At 41.1% G+C, this 21,180-nt stretch overlaps 1 protein-coding gene across 4 annotated transcripts in view; it reads left to right on the top strand.

Annotated features, from left to right (window-relative positions):
* ccdc85cb (coiled-coil domain containing 85C, b) overlaps positions 1 to 20,752 on the top strand; it is a 67,722-nt gene extending 46,970 nt beyond the window's left edge. For 2 of the 4 annotated variants that reach the window (XM_061746316.1, XM_061746314.1), the window contains 4 exons: positions 7,394 to 7,495; positions 13,758 to 13,850; positions 14,017 to 14,115; positions 18,687 to 20,752. In XM_061746316.1, the coding sequence (XP_061602300.1) occupies positions 7,394 to 7,495; positions 13,758 to 13,850; positions 14,017 to 14,115; positions 18,687 to 18,776 (384 nt within the window). In that variant the 3' untranslated portion in view covers positions 18,777 to 20,752. Of the gene's footprint in view, positions 1 to 7,390; positions 7,496 to 13,757; positions 13,851 to 14,016; positions 14,116 to 18,686 lie in introns of all 4 variants that reach the window. The other 2 variants (XM_061746313.1, XM_061746315.1) reach the window with 1 other exon arrangement.
* Positions 20,753 to 21,180: the final 428 nt, after the last annotated feature.

The following is a 21,180-nucleotide window of genomic DNA, read 5'->3' as shown; positions in this document are numbered from 1 at the left end:
CCCGCGGGGGAGGGTTAACATTTTATCTGTGCATCTTCTAAATATGGCCTGATGGAGCCACATTGGTGTTGTTGTTGTCAAATATACAAAGACCTTCATTAAGCAAAATAAGTGCCCTAGTTTAACTCGCCATAACTCGTTAGACCCGAATACAGGAAGGAGAAACACTGCAGGAATTGTTACTGGCCGTAAACACCAGTCAGACTTGGGTATGCGAGTATCAATCAGCACTGTGGTCAGAGGTGTCAAAAGTATTCACATTCATTACTCAGGTAGAAGTATAGATACTAGAGTTTAAAAATACTCCTGTAGAAGTTGAAGTATCAACTCAAGTTTTTTACTCAAGTAAAAGTATAAAAGTACTGGTTTCAAAACTACTTAAAGTGTAAAAGTAAAAGTAATGTAAGGGGGAAAAAAAGCCATTAAGGACAAAAGCCATTGAAAATGAATGCATCTTAGTATAATGCAAATATATTAAAGAACCATATATGTGTACTATTGAGCATTAACATGTGTTTCAGAGAGCAGCAGATATGATGACTAGTTGCCTATAAGTATTGTAATGGTGCAAAAAGTCAAACTTCAGAGGCATGTTATCATTTATCCTAACCTTTATTGGAATGTACATCCAAGTTTAGTTGCAGGAATCTGAGGGAACGGATGTAAGAACAAAACTGGACAAGAACATCCTTCATTGTGCCACAACCACAACCAAATTCACAATTTAACTGGATAGGTTTTTTTTAAAGGCCGAAATGAAATAGATTAAGATAAGATAAGATAATCCTTTAATAGTCCCACAGAGGGGAAATTTGCAGTTTACAGCAGCAGCAAAGGGGATAACGCAAAAACAAGAGGCATCAATAGAAATAATAATAACAGTAATAATATCAGTATGATACACTATAAACAGTAAATTAACGGGGCTGTTTTTAAAATTTAAGGAGTAAAAAGTACAGATAATTGCGTGAAAATGTAAGGAGTAAAAGTAAAAAGTCGTCTGAAAAATAATTACTCCAGTGAAGTATAAATAACCAAAATTTCTACTTAAGTAAGGTAACAAAGTATTTGTACTTTGTTACTTGACACCTCTGACTGTGGTCGAGGGAGCAAGAGGGCGGCAGTTTGCACCGATTAAATGAGATGGAGAGGGAATTAATGGATTTTTCTTTGATAGTTTTAAGCATGAATAAAAGGAAACCCGTGTATACTCCAGCGGACCGGCTGAAGCCTCAACGTCGACCACTTTAGGTCTCAGACTTGGTCAGAACAAACAAACTGGGTTGCATTTCCTCGTAGATATGTTGCTTCTGTGTCCTGGCCTCTTCATGTCCTGCCAGCATGACGTGCTAACGAAGTACGACGGGTGGCCCGGGTGGCTCTGTGTATGTGGCCTTTTTATTTTTTTATTTTTTTAAAAGGCTCAAACAAAACAGAACAAAACAACTTTGATCCCTCCTCGGTACGAGGAACACCTAAGGTGAACGAATGCTTCTCTGTGCTCTGGTCCGTAAATGACACGTGCTTGTCCCGGCTTGTCGAGACGGCTGGTGGGCTGAATAATTTAACGTACAGGAGCGACAGCGAGTTGATCCAGGCATCCATTATACATGGCTGACAACTGGCGCGCGAGTGTAACCTGCAGGATGGAGAAATGAGACGTTATTTTGACGGTGTTGTCCGAAGAGTTTCAGCAGCTCGCTCTGCGACTGGACTCTCTCCCCTGATGGTTGAACACCAGCAGGTGGGATTGTTGCAGAAGATTAGTGGCCTCAGAGGCCTTGTTACCTAACTTCCCTTATTATGAAACCGTTCCAGTGGAGCTGGGAAACAATAGGCTTTTACTGCAGGAATGTCGACCCTTCAAACCGGCTTGGCGGAGGAATTTTTACTTGACCAAAGGGAGAAGAGATGGAGTCGACAAGGGGGGCCCCACGGCGGATATTAACGCGGGCCTACGCAGCGCAGGTGGAGCAAAGAAAAACAAAAACACAAACTTTAACATGTGCACAATTTGCTCTTTAGCTTCCCCCTCTCACTCCAAACCATCACGGGCTCTATGGAGCCAAATCAAGGCCAAAGATTTTGCTAATTTGAAAATAAAATTTGAACCTGAAAATTCTTTTTTATAGTTTCAATTTTTTTTTCAGTTTCAGATCCTTTTTTTTCAGTTTCACATCTTTTTTTTCAGTTTCAAATCTTTTTTTTCAGTTTCAAATCCTTTTTTTCAGTTTCACTTCTTTTTTTTCAGTTTCAAATTTTTTTTTCAGTTTCAGACTTTTGGCCCTGATCTGGCGTGGGGGGCGTGGCATCAACTGAGAGGGGCGTGGCATCATGAGTGACAGCAGAACAGAGAAAGCGGGGGACGTTCCTCAGTCATGTTGCCTTCAGGAAACGTAGGTTGCAGAAGATATCAGTAGAAATATGATTCAACACTGTATATACACTATATTCACGTGATTGGAAGTGGAAAAAACTGATATTAGTGACACATTTCTGTTTAAAAAGCTGTTTTAGACCGTACTTGGTAGTATGTAGAAGTGGGAAATGTCAAACTTTAAAGTGTGGCTGTTGAATTGTACAGTCTGGCATAGTTTATTGCTTTTATACTGCAATTGGTGCCAAGTACGGTCTAAAACAGCTTCTTAAACAGAAATGTGTCACTAGTATCAGTTTTTTCCACTGCCAATCACGTGAATATGGTGTATATACAGTGTTGAATCAAACTTCTACTGATAACTTCTGCAACCTACGTTTCCTGAAGGCAACATGACTGAGGAATGTCCCCCGCCTTCTCTGTTCTGCTGTCACTCATGATGCCACGCCCCTCTCAGTTGATGCCACGCCCCCCAGGCCAGATCAGGGCCAAAAGTCTGAAACTGAAAAAAAAAGATTTGCAACTGGAAAAAAAAGATTTGAAACTGAAAAAAATGAGCTGAAACTGAAAAAAAGATTTGAAACTGAAATAAAAAGTTCTGAAACTGAAAAAAAGATCTGATACCGAAAAAAAAATAATTTAAACTGTAAAAAATAATTTTCAGGTTCAAATTTTATTTTCAAATTAGCAAAACCTTTGGCCTTGATTTGGCTCCATAGGGCTCCTGTTTTCCCTTCACGCTCACTCGCTCCTGCTTTATAGCTGACTAATAATCAGTCAGCTTGAAAGTTCGTGACTTAAATGGGACGTTCAGACGACGCCACATCCAATAACTGCTCAATTCAATTTATAAGAGTCGGCTGCAGCTTACAGTCACGGAGGTTAATGGCTTGTGTCTTAGTCGATAACAAAACAATGTGTTTAATAAATAGACAGAGAAATTAGAGAGTTTGGGATCATTTTTCCAAGCCACACCCTTCCTCCTCCTAAACCTTCATGTTTGTCAAGATGTTTGTGTTCGTCTGAGTTGGATTTAGCAATAATATTAGGAGCAGCGTTCCCGTTTTCAAAGAAAAATTGAATTCAGAGACTCTCCTTTCAGCCTGGTATGCAGGGTACTCGAACAGAACGGTCTCTCTACCTTTTTTCGCTGAGTTATGCCTCGTACCGAGCCCACTACTTTCCTTTCGCACGTTTTGCCAAGGCAGCATCACCTCTGCCCCCCATAACTCAAAGGGGAAACGACGCCTGATGTCCACAGCTTCTTCCTGTCAGCACCTAGAGCGGCGTGATGGATGCGCAGACGGAGGACACCGAGTTTCAGCCGACTTGTCCTCAGCTGTCGGACAAACAAATGGCTCTGTTGATCTCAGTGGTCAAGGTCAGATCAGGCGTATTTATATATTTGTTTCTTTTTAAAGAGATAGAATAGGGTTCATCCCTTCAAGAACCCTCTTATCGCTCTGGATGGCTTTCTTACTCATCATGTGACACTCCTCCTCGTGTGACATTTAGGGCCTCCCGACGCAGGGCCTGGAGGATTAACAGATGTAGGCGCAAGTAAATAATTGAAGGCCTGAATATGAAAGCCCGGAGGATGGATCAAGAAGTGCTAAGGGAGGTTTTAGGAAAGGTTTTGGAAAAGGTTAGACAAACACCAACGGGATATTGGAGTTGAAGGAGGAGGAGGAGGAGGAGGATGAATATCAAAGAGATGGAGAAGACGAGGGGAATGCTGATGGTTGCTTTGTGCACCTGAGTGCGTGACGCTGGCGAGCGAACACACAGACGACGCAGCACAACGTCCACGCTTCACAGGCGGGTTATTTATAGCCGCACCGCTCCTGGTCGTCACGTGTGTTCAGATGGCGCTTCCTGCACAGGGGCGGGGGAACGGTGGGGGGGGACAGGCTCGTGCGTGACATGAGAAATGTCGTAAGGAACAGTGGCGTCGCTGGCCAAGCTGGGCCGGTTTCCTGCCCCCAGGAACCGGTAGTCTTTGGCTGCTAATGAGGACGAAATCTTAAAGAGCAACACGCAGGGTAATGACCATCAGTGGTGGCACAGTATGGTCCAGTATGGACCAGCCCCCACCCCCCTGCCAGTGTGGTGGGCAGAGCAGGTGCTGGTGTGGGAGGTGGGCGCTGACACACGACGAGACATTTTTTTGTGTCATGACCGAAAATAAACTAAACTAAACTAAAAAAACTAAAAAAAACAGTCAGTTTTAATACAAAGCCTCGTGCCAAATGTCACACAGGTACCTTTATTAACAGAGGTCTGCACAATATCAAAATGTATAAAACAAATGAAATAAAAATAAACTGCCTGCATATATAGAATAAAAATGCTTCTTGAATAAAATAAAACAAATATCCCTTTCCTGCATAACAATTAAATTAAAATACACTGTGCAATTAATACAATGTAGACAGTAACAGGCAGACTTTTCCACTGAGGTTGACAGTTGTGCAAATAACAAAACATTTGTGCAAATAACAAAACATTTGTGCAAATCTCAAATAAAACATTCAAGTCAATTTGTCACAAAATAAGCTTTATCAAAATCATAATTTTTATTTATTTATTTTTTTTAAATCGATATAAATGATATTGTCTCGTACCATATCGTGTTTGAAAATATATCGATATATATTAAAATCTCGATATATCGCCCAGCCCTAGTATGTACCCTCTAAAGTCAGACATCATCTACATCAGTGTCTCCCAACCTGGGGTCCCCCCCTGGGGGGGCGCCAGAGATCTCTGGGGGGGCGCGAAACTTTGTCTGCTTTGAGGATATGCAGTTGTAAAAATTATATTTGTTAAATAAATTAAAAAAAAATCATAATAACACACCTAATGGAATATGTAATCCAAGTCTGTATAAACCCACTAGTAGTATTTTAAAATGACCAAAATATATTATATATAAATATGTTATTTAGCAGGATAAAAACTTAAAAACGTATTATTATATCATTATTCAACATTTAATCATACTACCGTATTTTCTGGACTATAAGCAGCTACTTTTTTCATAGGTTTTGAACCATGCGGCTTATACAAAGGTGCAGTTATTCTGTGGATTTTTCTTCCACCGCTCGGGGCGCTCTAACCGGAATTAGAATCAAAACTAAGACAAAATAAATGCGAAGAAGAATACGCTACTTCTTCTTTAGCAGATAGAAGTAGAAGCAGATTTCAAACGGATAAATAGATAAATAAATACCGGTTATTTTCTCTTGGTTCTGTCCCGTTTTAATCAGCAAAGTTGCTGCCGTGTTAAAAGACACTGTTAGGAAAGGATCTATTTAGGTACAAACATGTACATCATTTACAGTTCAAAATCCTTCTGTACATGTAGTAAATATGTAATCTAACATAAATATCTGCGGCTTGCATATCTTTTTTTTTAAATAGAGCGGATGCGGCTTATATACAGGTGCGGCTTGTATATCTTTTTTTAATTATTTTTTTAAAAATAGAGCGGGTAAAAACGTATTATTATATCATTATTCAACATTTAATCATACTACTACTCTGACAGGTTGTTAAAGGAAAAATGGTAAAAGTTTTTGCTCTCATATTAAAAGAGAAATTTTTCAGAAATTCATTCATTCATTCATTTTTTGTGCCTATTTTATACATTGGGGACACAAAATGAAGGTGAGAAAGACAAAGTCATATGTATACAGGGTAAACCAAAGAGAAATGTATCACAAAAACATAATTAATGTTAATTTTTTCAATTTAAGATTTGTATTGAGTCACTTTACTCTTTTGGTGTTAGTACGTACGGGTCGGGGGGCCCGGCTGGTCTTAGACACAAGTAGGGGGGACAAGGAAAAAAGGTTGAGAACCACTGGAGTACAGTAATCCAAGTCTGTATAAACCCACTTAGAAATATATTTTGGTCATTTTAAAATGCTAAGTTATTTAGCAGGAAAAAAACTTAAAACCGTATTATTATATAATTATTCGACATTTAATCATACTACTACTCCGACAGGTTGTTAAAGGAAAAATGTTAAAAAATGTTTGCTCTCATATTAAGAGACATTTTTTTGAAATATTTTTATGTCCTTGCAATTATTTTTTGTGCGTATTTTAAACATTGGTGACACAAAATGAAGTGAGAAAAACAAAGTCATGTGTATACAGCAGGGGTATTCAACTAGATTCGGCCGGGGGCCACATCTGCAAAAGGACTGTATGGAGAGGGCCGCACAATTTGAAAATGTGGGGGTTTTCAAAATGTATTTTGCACTCAAAGACGAAGACTTATGTAAATATAATACATTTGTATTATACATTTGAATATATCTAGTTTACATATGAATTATGTATTAATTGTCTCCAGATTTAGTAATTGTGAATGTTAAATATAATATTCAGATAAAGAAGTATTATTTTGAATGCAAGTTCATTTTGAAACCATGCATTGTGCAAACTTAATGAAGTTGATATTGACCTACTTTTAATAAAACACGCCATAATGAAAAAGCACCACTTTCCACCAAGATTTCCTTATTTGAATATTATATTAAGCATTGAGCACAAGCATTTCAGTCCATAGTAGCCAGTTATAAAAATATTATTGTTGAAAAAATTTTTTTTTTTTTTTAAACACCCACTTTTTTGAAATATGACCAGGGGCCACATAAAAGCTGCTGGCGGGCCGCATGTGGCCCACGGGCCGCCAATTGAATATCCCTGGTATACAGGGTAAACCAAAGAGAAATGTATAAAAAAAAAACATAATTAATGTTCATTTTTTCTATTAAAGATTTGTAACGAATCACTTTACTCTTTTGAGGGGGGGGCTGGCTGGTCTAAGACACAAGTAGGGGGGGGCTCCAAGGAAAAAAGGTTGGGAACCACTGATCTACAAGATAACACATCCGAGGAGCGGGGAATAAGTTGGTGTTGGAGATAATTGAAAAGGTGGGGGGGGGGGTTGCATTTGACATGACTTTGAAAACTAATCTTCTGCTTTTGTTTTGTGCTCAGCAGTGTAACCCAGGTGACCTTCGTGCTCTGAGGAAGGGAATGACTCTGTACCACTCAGAGTCCCAGCTGTCCTCGCTGCCCCAGCGCCAGGAAGCCATGCAAATGGTCAGTCCCCAGGAGGTGGAGAAACAAGCACACACACACACACACACACACACACACACACACACACACACACACACACACACACACATGCACGGCCCTCCACGGTGAAATCAAGTCAAGTTAATTCACTTTATTTTTTACATGACGGGAAGTGAGCTCAGTCGCTCAGGATTTCTTGGAGCTCAATCAAGAGAGCAGGAAGAAAATAAGACCCATGAAAAGAAATGGGTCATAAGGTGGATGACACAAGAAGAGAAATTTACCAGGGGGCAGAATTTCCTTCGCTTTATTCAATATCTTCCCCCCCGTCCACCTCAGTTTCTCATCCCTGGAGCCTTTTTGAGCAGAGCCCTACCCTGAAAGTAATAATCTCTTGAAATCCACCTCCACCGCTGACCCTGCCAGTGTCTGGGGAGCCGAGGCCTGATAATTGTTTTTTGACTGCTCGGTGGAGGTCAGAGCGGGTCTACGCCGCTGCCCAGAGGACGAGACCGTAGCAGTGTAAAAATGAAAAAAGAAAAATCAATATTATGTTTTAATCACGGGCTCAGCGTAAGTGCACTGACCTCGCTCGGTTCACGAGCATCACGAGGCGCTCGGGCGTGTGTCGACCCCGCCCTCCCCGTCCAAGTTTGGGCCATTCGATGATGAACTTCCACTGATCGCGGAGCGAAATGCAGCTTCTCTTTGAGGTTAACTCCTCTCAACCCCCATCTGTGCAGCAGAACGTCAGTTTTATGTTGACGGCATTAGGGCTGGGCGATATGGACCAAAAGTCATATCTCGATATTTTCTAGCTCAGGGGTCGGCCACCCAAAATGTTGAAAGAGACATATTGGACCAAAAACACAAAAAACAAATATGTCTGGAGCTGCAAAAAATGAAAAGTCTTGTATAAGCCTTAGAAATAAGGCAAATAGCGAAAGGCGAAATGTCGAGAAAAAAGTCGAAATGTCGAGAAAAAAGTCGAATTGTTAAGAAAAAAGTCGAAATGATGAGAAAAAAGTCGAAATGATGAGAAAAAAGTCGAAATGTCGAGAAGAAAGTCAAAATGTCGAGAAGAAAGTCGAAATGTCGAGATTAAAAAGGAAGGGAAAAAGGAAAAAAAAGAGAAAAAAAGAAAAAAAGAAGAAAAAGCAAAAAAAAGAAGTTTAAAAAAAAAGAAAAAAGAAGGAAAAAAAAAGAGAAAATAATAAGGAAAAAAAAGGTCAACATTTTTTGAAAAAGCTCCAGGGAGCCACTAGGGCGGCGCTAAAGAGCCGCATGCGGCTCTAGAGCCGCGGGTTGCTGACCCCCGTTCTAGCTGAATGGCGATACTCAATATATATCGATATTTTTTCTGTGCCATAATTGGGGTTTCCCCCAAAGCATTATAGCATAGCATCTCTGTTAGCTTCATTTTTTCTGAGGCAAACCCTTAAAAAAACAGTCAGTTTTAATACAAAGCCTTGTGCCAAATGTCACACAGGTTCCTTTATTAACAGAGGTCTGCACAATATCAAAATGTATAAAACAAATGAAATAAAAATAAACTGCCTGCATATATAGAATAAAAATGCTTCTTGAATAAAATAAAACAAATATCCCTTTCCTGCATAACAATTAAATTAAAATACACTGTGCAATTAATACAATGTAGACAGTAACAGGCAGACTTTTCCACTGAGGTTGACAGTTGTGCAAATAACAAAACATTTGTGCAAATCTCAAATAAAACATTCAAGTCAATTTGTCACAAAATAAACTACCGTATTTTCTGGACTATAAACCGCTACTTTTTTCATAGGTTTTGGACCATGCAGCCTATACAAAGGTGCGGTTATTCTGTGGATTTTTCTTCCACCGCTCGGGGAGCTCTAACCGGAATTAGAATCAAAACTAAGACAAAATAAATGCAAAGAAGAATACGCTACTTCTTCTTTAGCAGATAGAAGTAGGTAGAAGCAGATTTCAAACAGATAAATAATAAATAAATACTGGTTATTTTCTCTTGGTTCTGTCCCGTTTTAATCAGCAAAGTTGCTGCCGTGTTAAAAGACACTGTTAGGAAAGGATCTATTTAGGTACAAACATGTACATCATTTACAGTTCAAAATCCTTCTGTACATGTAGTAAATATCTAATCTAACAACATAAATATCTGCGGCTTGCATATCTTTTTTTTTAAATAGAGCAGATGCGGCTTATATATGCAGGTGCGGCTTGTATATCTTTTTTTAATTGTTTTTTTAAAAATAGAGCGGGTGCGGCTTATAGTCCAGAAAATACGGTATATCAAAATCATTAAAAAAAAAAATAAAAATTAAAAATCGATATAAACGATATTGTCTCGTACCATATCGCGTTTGAAAATATATCGATATATATTAAAATCTCGATATATCGCCCAGCCCTAGACAGCATACAGGAAGAGGTTCTCATGTTCAGCAATCAGTTGTTGGTCCAAGTTCAACCATGTGGGAGAAAGAGAGATAGAAAGAGAGAGAAAGAGAGAGGGATGAGAATGAGAGATGTTGGGGACAACAGCAGGACTTTGCGTCTCAGTCTATCAGCTCATCCTTTTTATGTTCAGTCCTTTTGTCTGGTTCAGACGCGGTTTCAGGTCAGTGAGCGTCAGTGAGGAAGTGATCAGCCTGTGTCATTTCTTTCTTTCTCCCTGCTCTGATTTTCTGTTTGCTCTCCCCCCCCCCCCTCCTTCCCGCCGGGCCTAAAGCAGGCCTGTTTATGCAGGGAGGCCCGGACCAAATGTGCGTTCATACGAGTGGCAAACACTGGCCTGGAGCCCGGCGCGTCTCCGACGCCGCCCGAGCCCCTTTTCCTGACGCCACAGCGCCGCTGCAGGATAAACAATTCAAAAACTGGCTGCAGCGCAGGCGGGAAACGCTCAACACGTGTTGAATAATGGCAGCGAACCAGAGGGGAGAACATGAAAACAGGACGACTCGGGTTTTATCAAAGAACAGATTGCACAAAATGAGCATCCATAGTATTCTTGACATTAATGAGGGTCTCTCCTTTCCTGGCTTTGATCACAGAGTCATTCTGTCATTCTATAAATATAATATTAAAAAAAACCGACTCCCATTAGTATCCCGGAGAAGCCTTGGAGCAGGAGTCGCTCTGGTGTGCCACAAGGATTAAACCAGTCTAAGAGTTAAACATTCTCTCTGTATTAAGCTGACAGTAAAACCAAGGTCTGCGTGCTAAAGATGCTTGTGATTAGGGATGGGCGATATGGACTAAAAAATGTATCACAATAATTTCTGGCATTTATCCCGATAACGATAAAAATGACGATAAAAAAATACCAATTCAACTCCACCTTTGTAACTATAAATCTATCACCACATTCAGTCTTTGGAGCCAAATCACTGCTCTAAAAGATACTAAATACTACTAAACTACACCAATTACATTGAATTAATAAAAACCAATTAAATTAGTACACCTGTACTGCAAAACTGGAAAAGCTCCTCGCTCTCAGATCCGCCATGTTTGTTACACAAAAACGTCATCAACAGGAATTTATCTTTCTTTCTTTCTTTCTTTCTTTCTTTCTTTCTTTCTTTCTTTCTTTCTTTCTTTCTTTCTTTCTTTCTTTCTTTCTTTCTTTCTTTCTTTCTTTCTTTCTTTCTTTCTTTCTTTCTTTCTTTCTTTCTTTCTTTCTTTCTTTCTTTCTGTTCTTCCTTCCTCCTTCCTTCCTTCCTTCCTTCCTTCCTTCCTTCCTTCCTTCCTTCCTTCCTTCCTTCCTTCCTTCCTTCCTTCCTTCCTTCCTTCTTCCTTCCTTCTTTCCTCCCTTCCTTCCTCCTTTCCTTCTTCTCCTCCCTTCTCCTTTCCTCCCCTTTCCTTGTTTTCTCTTCTTCCTTCTCCTCTTCCTTGCTTTTCCTTCTTCCTTCCTTCCTTCCTTCTTCTTCCTTCTTTCCTTCCTTCCTTCCTTCTCTTCCTTCCTTCTTCTTCCTTTCTTCCTTCTCTTTCCTTCTTTCCTTCTCCTTCTGAGGCCCTGAGGAGCAACTCCTGTCGTTGCATAAAAGATCTCAGATTATGCAAGTCTTTAACAAAATAACCCTGATTCATGTGATCTATATGAACGGATGATGAAGAAGCTTGTTTTTGTGGGCGTGGCCGATGCAAAGATCAATGGTTCCCACGGTTCCAGTCGGATTAGCCCGGGGGTCGGCAACCCGCGGCTCTAGAGCCGCATGCGGCTCTTTAGCGCCGCCCTAGTGGCTCCTGGAGCTTTTTCAAAAATGTTTGACCTTTTTTTTCCTTTTTTTCTTCTTTTTTCATCTTTATTTTCTCTTTTTTCCTTTTTTCTGTTTTTTCTTCTTTTTTCATTTCCTTTTTAATCTCAACATTTCGACTTTTTTCTTGACATTTTGACTTTTTTCTCGAAATTTTGACTTTTTTCTCGAGATTGTACTTCAACGTTAATTTCGACATTTCGACTTTTTTCTCGACATTTTGCCTTTCGCCATTTGCCTTCATTCTCAGGCTTATACAAGACTTTTCATTTTTTGCGGCTCCAGACATATTTGTTTTTTGTGTCTTTGATCCAATATGGCTCTTTCAACATTTTGGGTTGCCGACCGCTGGATTAGACGCTCGCTCGTAATATTTATTCTCTCCTGTTTTAGGAAGTTTCTTGTTTTGTCCGGAAATAATAATACTTTTAAAACAAGAAACGAGCTAAAATTCATAATCATCAGATACCTTTAACCAACTTATTCTCTTCATGTGTGCATTATCAGGATAAAAATATAGGAAAACACGTGTGTCAATTTTAGGGCTGGGGATCGATTCAAATATCAAGAATCGATTCGATTCCGATTCTTAAGATTCAGAATCGATTATCAAGATTTGATACGATTCCGATATTGATTTGGGTTAGTGTTATTAAAACTGTTTTTTCAGCTGTTGCATGAATTATATGACTGTAGTTATGCAAAATATTACTAATAGTATTATGTTTAGATTCAACAGCAAGTATTGCAGCTAATGATGCTGTAAGGACCAATCAGCTCCCAGAATGCTGATAGAACTGCTTTCAGAAACATCGTGGGTCAGAATTACCAAACAGATCCAGGGAGGAAACAGAGACGGATGAAATCGGTTTTAATTTTTCCCACATTCCGTTTTTATTTGTTCCATTTTCGGTCTATTTTGGTTTTTAATTTTTCAGCATTTGGTTTTTAGCATTTTTTGCAAATGTAACCCCAAGACAGTATATAAAGTAATGAAATATAGACAATTTATGCAATTATAACACTTTAATGTTTTCATACCTTTAAACATATTTAAAAGGCAAAAACATGGCACCAGTTATTCTCGTGTCCAACAAAACATTACTTTTTTGGGGATAAACAAAAAAATTACCAAAAGTTGTAATGAAATGATGAAAAAAAAAATACATAAATAAATAAAAGAAAAAAAATCGATCTTTAGACATATGAATCGATTTTTAGGAATTAATATGAGAATCGATTTAGAATTGGGGAAATCGATTTTTTCAACACAGGCCTAGTCAATTTTTCTTTCCGCTCATCAGTCAGACACCTTTTTAGAGTCGGAAAAAAACCCCAACACATTTTCAGAGTAGACGTGGTGACTTGAGTGGAGGACTGGAAATACAGATCGATGTTCGGTGTGAGACGAAAATCCTTTTATTTCCACAAATCATCGCACTCGGCTGCGGCCCCGTTATCGTCGTATCTCTTTCGCGTCCGGGTTAATGCGGGCTCGTCCCGGGAGCCGACCAAAGCATCGCCGGCATTAATTGAACCCGTGCTAACGGAGCCACGGAGCTGTGTCTAATGCAGGGCCCCGGTGCCAGGTTTGCGGTGAATGGTTGCCATTGTGTCTCCCTGAGATCTCCTGCGTCCGTCCCTCAAACAGAGAGCCACTGTCTGGAACTAACCAGGGGGGCGCGATGAGTCAAGCAAGCGCCCCCGGTGCTCTTCCCGGCTGGCTGCTCCCATCACACCGGCTTAAATCACCGTGTGCAGGTAGTAGACCTGGGAATTGAATGCTTGATGAAACAAGCACAAGCAGGAGAAGGTGTGATGGAGGCGGCGGTTCGGTTTACACACCCTTCCTCCTGTCAGAGCTCTGCCAAGTGCACAGCCGGCTTAAACTCCGTGTGACAAACGGGCTTGATGAGACGAGAGCTCGACAAACTGCAGGTCATCCTGCAGGTGTTTAAGATGTAGGTCCTTGTCTCCTCCGATCGTCTGATCGACCCTTTTCTCACATTTACTCCCTACAGGGTACAAGCCGTCTCCCTACCAGCGAATCCTCTCCCGCCACGGGCTACCTGTCCTGCGTCCAGAAGCCCGAGGCCGTGGTGCATGCCATGAAGGTAGCCATTCAGTTTCTTTTGAATTTTCACCTCATTCATTCACTTTGACTTGCAAAGCTGTCATTTTGTTTTGTTTTTTTCCCCCCCTGTTCCTGCCGGGCTGTGGGAGACGGTTGCGTAACCTGCCACGTTTTGAGAGTGAATGCCTTCCTTTGTCTCTTATCAGGTGCTGGAGGTCCATGAAAATCTGGACAAGCAGGCTCCCGAGGACTACGAGGAAGATCTCAGTGAGAAAGAGAAGGCCATTGTGCGAGAGATGTGCAACGTGAGTGTAACAGCTGACCCCCACCCCGCTGGCCCAGGCCGCTCCTAGCTTCTCTGCACCGCTTCTACCTTTCTAGTTGATCTAATTCCAAATGAGCAGAAATCTCTCCTGAACAATATGGACTAATTTTTAATTTGATACCACGACCAAAGCTTTTCAGAGCGTGCATGTATGAATGTAGTCTGACACGGCGTGCTGTTGAGTTACCTGTAAGTTATGGAGCCAAATCAAGGCCAAAAGTTTTGCTAATTTGAAAATAAAATTTGAACCTGAAAATTCTTTTTTTCAGTTTCAATTTTTTTTTTTTTCAGTATCAGAACTTTTTTTCAGTTTCACTTCTTTTTTTTTCAGTTTCACTTCTTTTTTTTTCAGTTTCAAATTTTTTTTTTCATTTTCAGATTTTTGGCCCCGATCTGGCGTGGGGGGCGTGGCATCAACTGAGAGGGGCGTGGCATCATGAGTGACAGCTTCAGAGTTACAGAGAAGGCGGGGACGTTCCTCAGTCATGTTGCCTCAGAAACGTAGGTTGCAGAAGTTATCAGTAGAAGTTTGATTCAACACTGTATATACACCATATTCACGTGAATGCAGTGTATAACGATACTTGACACCAATCGCTGTACAAAAGCATTAAGACCTATGACACCAGACTGTACAGTTCAACAGCCACTTAACTAGCACTTGACATTTCCCACTTCCACATACTTACAAGTACAGTTCCAACAGCTTCTACATACTTACCAATGTGTCACTAATATCAGCTTTTTTACAACTGCCGAATTCACGTGAATATGGTGTATCTATACAGTGTTGAATCATATTCTACTGATAACTTCTGCAACCTACGTTTCCTGAAGGCAACATGACTGAGGAACGTCCCCCGCCTTCTCTCTGTCACTCATGATGCCACGCCCCTCTCAGTTGATGCCACGCCCCCCACGCCACATCGGGGCCAAAAGTCTGAAACTGAAAAATAATTTGAAACTGAAAAAAAAGATTTGAAACTGAAAAAAAAAGATTTGAAACTGAAAAAAAAGATTTGAAACTGAAAAAAAAAGATCTGAAACTGAAAAAAAAAATTGAAACTGTAAAAAAGAATTTTCAGGTTCAAATTTTATTTTCAAATTAGCAAAACTTTTGGCCTTGATTTGGCTCCATATAAGTTAGCCGTGCCGTGTGCACTAATGCGCCACACCTCTGCCTCAAACATGTGTCAATCTTTCAGAAACAGGATTCCTGTCGTTTGATTTGTGCAACCTCAGATCGGTTTTCTGCTTCGCCTGCAGACTTTCTGCAAAGCTGAAGTCATGATGGTGCAAGTTTCAGGTTGGCCAACTCCTCCACCTACAAGAGGGAAGACTCTTGAACCTCGGATGTTATTGATTTGCATCCAATCCGACTAATTAGATTGTTTTAATTATTACATTTTATTCAGGTTTTCACTCTTTTTGTTGCTCAGATTCAGAAAAAAAAGGTCTACTGCTTTATATCGCACGGTTCAATTAATTGTTCACGTATCAGCATTTTTGCACGTAGTTTTTAAGCTGCGTTTGCTAATGAGGAGCTCATTTAGACTCATTTAGTTTCAAATGACAGTCGCAGCAGCACCCGGGACACGGCTCCCGCTCCCCTTCCTCTCATCTATCCATCCATCCACCCCGTTTGCTGTCTCCTCCTTCCACCTCTCCGCTGAAAACGCTCGGTAGAAGCTCATAGTTGAGCTGTCAGAGCAATTAAACTGGAGCGGCGGGGGAGGGCGGCCTCCTCCCGCCCCACGGCCTCCCCCCTATCTATTCTTCTCCCTCCCTGCCCCTCATTTCCCTCCATCCTTCTCTGTGAGTGCTGAAAAGGCCTGGTATGGAATAAAAGGTCCGCTGATTAAAGGGGGAGAGAGATTGTGGGTATCTGGGTCCTGCAGAGGTATGTGACGGGGGCCAGGAATCTGGGGAGCACTACAATAGTCCCTCTGTTGGATGGCCGGGGGTCCCCTGGGGGCCTCGTCTCGCTCAGCGGTCGACAGACCAACCTCACGGAGAGGGAAGGGAAGAAGCAGCACTATAATGTTTAACATGTATGCATTAGGAATGGGCGATATTTTACCGTTCACGATAAACCGTCAAAAAAATGGGAGGGAGGGAGGAAGGAAGGAAGGAAGGAAGGAAGGAAGGAAGGAAGGAAGGAAGGAAGGAAGGAAGGAAGGAAGGAAGGAAGGAAGGAAGGAAGGAAGGAAATGAATGAGCCAGGAAGGATCGAAGGAAGGAAGGAAGGAATGAAGGAAGGATATGAGCCTGGAAGGAAGGAAGGAAGGAAGGAAGGAAGGAAGGAAGGAAGGAAGGAAGGAAGGAAGGAAGGAAGGAAATGAATGAGCCAGGAAGGATCGAAGGAAGGATGGAAGGAAGGAAGGAAGGAAGGAAGGAAGGAAGGAAGGAAGGAAGGAAGGAAGGAAGGAAGGATATGAGCCTGGAAGGAAGGAAGGAAGGAAGGAAGGAAGGAAGGAAGGAAGGAAGGAAATGAATGAGCCAGGAAGGATCGAAGGAAGGATGGAAGGAAGGAAGGAAGGAAGGAAGGAAGAAAGGAAGAAAGGAAGGAAGGAAGGAAGGAAGGAAGGAAGGAAGAAGGAAGGAAGGAAGGAAGGAAGGAAGGAAGGAAGGAAGGAAGGAAGGAAGGAAGGAAGGAAGGAAGGAAGGAAATGAATGAGCCAGGAAGGATCGAAGGAAGGAAGGAAGGAAGGAAGGAAGGAAGGAAGGAAGGAAGGAAGGAAGGAAGGATATGAGCCTGGAAGGAAGGAAGGAAGGAAGGAAGGAAGGAAGGAAGGAAGGAAGGAAGGAAGGAAGGAAGGAACGAAGGAACGAAGGAAATGAATGAGCCAGGAAGGATCGAAGGAAGGATGGAAGGAAGGAAGGAAGGAAGGAAGGAAGGAAGGAAGGAAGGAAGGAAGGAAGGAAGGAAGGAAGGAAATGAATGAGCCAGGAAGGATCGAAGGAAGGAAGGAAGGAATGAAGGAAGGATATGAGCCTGGAAGGAAGGAAGGAAGGAAGGAAGGAAGGAAGGAAGGAAGGAAGGAAGGAAGGAAGGAAGGAAGGAAGGAAGGAAATGAATGAGCCAGGAAGGATCGAAGGAAGGATGGAAGGAAGGAAGGAAGGAAGGAAGGAAGGAAGGAAGGAAGGAAGGAAGGAAGGATATGAGCCTGGAAGGAAGGAAGGAAGGAAGGAAGGAAGGAAGGAAGGAAGGAAGGAAGGAAGGAAGGAAATGAATGAGCCAGGAAGGATCGAAGGAAGGAAGGAAGGAAGGAAGGAAGGAAGGAAGAAAGGAAGAAAGGAAGGAAGGAAGGAAGGAAGGAAGGAAGGAAGGAAGGAAGGAAGGAAGGAAGGAAGGAAGGAAGGAAGGAAATGAATGAGCCAGGAAGGATCGAAGGAAGGAAGGAAGGAAGGAAGGAAGGAAGGAAGGAAGGAAGGAAGGAAGGATATGAGCCTGGAAGGAAGGAAGGAAGGAAGGAAGGAAGGAAGGAAGGAAGGAAGGAAGGAAGGAAGGAAGGAACGAAGGAACGAAGGAAATGAATGAGCCAGGAAGGATCGAAGGAAGGATGGAAGGAAGGAAGGAAGGAAGGAAGGAAGGAAGGAAGGAAGGAAGGAAGGAAGGAAGGAAGGAAGGAAGGAAGGAAGGAAGGAAGGAAAGATATGAGCCTGGAAGGAAGGAAGGAAGGAAGGAAGGAAGGAAGGAAGGAAGGAAGGAAGGAAGGAAGGAAATGAATGAGCCAGGAAGGATCGAAGGAAGGAAGGAAGGAAGGAAGGAAGGAAGGAAGGAAGGAAGGAAGGAAGGAAGGAAGGAAGGAAGGAAGGAAGGAAGGAAGGAAGGAAAGATATGAGCCTGGAAGGAAGGAAGGAAGGAAGGAAGGAAAGATATGAGCCTGGAAGGAAGGAAGGAAGGAAGGAAGGAAGGAAGGAAGGAAGGAAGGAAGGAAGGAAGGAAGGAAGGAAAGATATGAGCCTGGAAGGAAGGAAGGAAGGAAGGATATGAGCCTGGAAGGAAGGAAGGAAGGAAGGAAGGAAGGAAGGAAGGAAGGAAGGAAGGAAGGAAGGAAGGAAGGAAGGAAGGAAGGAAGGAAGGAAAGATATGAGCCTGGAAGGAAGGAAAGGAAAGAAAGAAAGATAAATTCCCGTTGATAAGTGTTTGTGTAACAAACATGGCGGATCTGAGTCATTCCAGTTTTGCAGTACAGGTGGACTCATTTAATTGGTTTTTATCAATTCAATTTAATTGGTGTAGTTTAGTAGCATTTAGTATCTTTTAGAGCAGTGTTTTGGGGGCTCCAAAGACTGAATGTGGTGATAGATTTATAGTTACAAAGGTGGAGTTGAATTGGTATTTTTTTATCGTCATTTTTATCGTTATCGGGATAAATGCCAGAAATTATCGTGATAATTTTTTTAGTCCATACCGCCTATCCCTAGTATGCGTGAATGTAAAGATTTAACTCTTAAAGAACTGATTTTTGTTAGTTTTTCCCCCGGCCTGCCTCTGTGCCTACTACGTGACTCTGATTCTCTTCCTCTCTCCACTCGTGTCCGCAGGTGGTTTGGAGAAAACTGGGCGATGCCGCAGGATCAAAGCTGTCCGTCCGACAGCACCTCTCTGGGAACCAGTTCAAGGGGCCGATGTAGCCCGGCAACCGGCGACGCGTCGACAGATCAGGATCCCCAGTACTTCCTCCCCTTACACCGCCAGCCCCGCCTCCACGCCACCCATCAACGCCCACTCCCACCAACACTCCTGAGACCGGCTGAGACGGCTACAGAAAGAACTCGGTCGTCCATATTTAACTTGTATGACATGTTTTTATCTCTCAAAGCTTACGTTGACAACTGGCAGCTAGTTTCACCTCTTTTCTGCGTTGATCACATGAGTAGCATCCTCTATCTTCAAATGGCTACAAATGTGCCACCGGTTTTAGCTTGTTTTGTTTCCCAGAGCATAGTTGTGCGATTTATAAACTGGCAATGCAACACATTTCAAACACAGACCGTGCTGCTGGAATGAAAGGGTGGTATGTTCAGATAAGTCTTGATAGTACCTCCTGTAGAAACCTTAGCTCATGTCAAATGTACCCGCCCACCTACCCACTCTAGTGGTCAACAAGTATAAGTAGGATTAGCCTTCTAAACTGTTAACTGAGTGAAACTCCCTGTGATCTAGCACCTTTTGCTCTTAAGTCTATGGATAACTCCATCTAGGGATCACTGTTAACTCGTGTATATTATGTATAAAACCATAGCACTACTTCATTGTTACTGTTGATTTTACTTTGATCTATTTTGTATTCTAGCGTGGCCATTCGATCAATAATTCAGTTTTTAAAAAGCACACAAAATCCAGAGCTTAAACAGGGTTTGCTTTATTAAAACAGTATTTTTTTTTTGTCTTTTCTTCATGAATTGTTAGTATTTCTTCTCTCCGTAACCTCTGAAAATGTATCAAGGCCATTCTGAATCTACAGTTTCCATTGATTGATGGATAGATAACTTTTTTGGAGGGGGGGACTAACTGAAAAATTGTATGCTGTGTGCATGCTGGACAATCATTTTCTCAGGTTGGGAGGGCTAAAGCTTTACCTTCACCCATCCGTGACTTTGTGTGTGTGTGTACGAGTGTGCGCGTGTGTGAATGTGTGTGTGTGGTGGCTGGTTCTTTTGCAGCTCTAGCATCTGCCTGTGAATCCTCATCTAGCTGTTGAACTCTGGTTTCAACACAGTTCCAGACTGTCCAAGACATTTTCTGAATCCACACAAAAACTAGTGCACCATTAACTGCAATAATATTTTAAAGGTCCAGAAATACACTCCTTGTACACTTTTTTTTTTAAAGACTTATAAAATGAGGCCCTTTCCATTTGTGGATTCAGCAGATGTGTTCAAGCAGTCTACAATTTCTTTTTTTTGTCTTAGAATATGAGAAGTAAGTCTTCCTTTTGATATCTCCACACCATCATACACTAACAAAACCAGTATTTCTTGATGTCAGAATGAGCAAACAAAAGTTTGTAAATGTATTTATCGTCAGGTGTAAAATAGAGACCGGAGAGCTATCGGTTACTGAGCGATCCATCTTTTTCAATCGATCGCATCGACAGATTGGTTCAGTGACCGTCTTCCCACGCTCCCCCGTCTCTAGTGCTATTTGTTCCAAATTAGAACATTTCTCAGACTGACCATCGTTTTAAAAATGGGTCCAAAAAGAAGAAAAAAAAAACGAAATTAATCAGAGGATTATTTTTTAAAAGTGTCCTTTTTTCTAGGAACTGATCTAAAGCCATGATACAGTTTTGAATATTTAATAAATGGCATTTGATTTGAGATGTGCCACGTTTTCTTTCACTGTGTATTGATTTGGAACCCAATAATTCTTTTTTGTACACCTATGATGCTTTCTTTTCCACCTCTATGCTAAAACCACAGTACAGATCCCTAGAATCTGCAGCATAAATGTATATTCCTGTAGCAACTAGCATGACTGTAACTTCTTTACATGAAATTCAATGATATGAACATTTGGCAGGTGAAATCAACATGGAAATAGGTCATTTTTAGAAAAAAAAAATATGGGAAGAAAAAAATAAACAAGTTGCTTAACAATGCCATGAACTGCTGTCTTCTTTCTTTTTGCTACAGATTTTAAATTGGTTTAATTAGAGCGCCCTCTGGTGGTCGATAGTAAGAACACGGGCAGTGAAAATGCAATAAATGTCTTAAATGCTTAAGGTCCCTTTTTAAGTTACCATCTCTTTAATTTGGTATGTTCATAATACTTTTCAATTTCTACTTCATAAACAGGTAACTCGACTGCAAACTTTGATGCATTATATATAATTAATATACTTTCATCCATGTGAAATTATGATGTATATTTTTCAGAGGTGTCAAGTAACAAAGTACAAATACTTTGTTACCTTACTTAAGTAGAAATTTTGGTTATCTATACTTCACTGGAGTAATTACTTTTCAGACGACTTTTTACTTTTACTCCTTACATTTTCTCGCAATTATCTGTACTTTTTACGCCTTACATTTT

Source organism: Cololabis saira, chromosome 18, assembly GCF_033807715.1.
Source record: "Cololabis saira isolate AMF1-May2022 chromosome 18, fColSai1.1, whole genome shotgun sequence".
In the NCBI taxonomy this organism is placed as follows: Eukaryota; Metazoa; Chordata; class Actinopteri; order Beloniformes; family Belonidae; genus Cololabis; species Cololabis saira.
The sequence above is the reverse complement of the archived record's forward strand: the minus strand, read 5'-3'. Positions and strand labels throughout refer to the sequence as shown.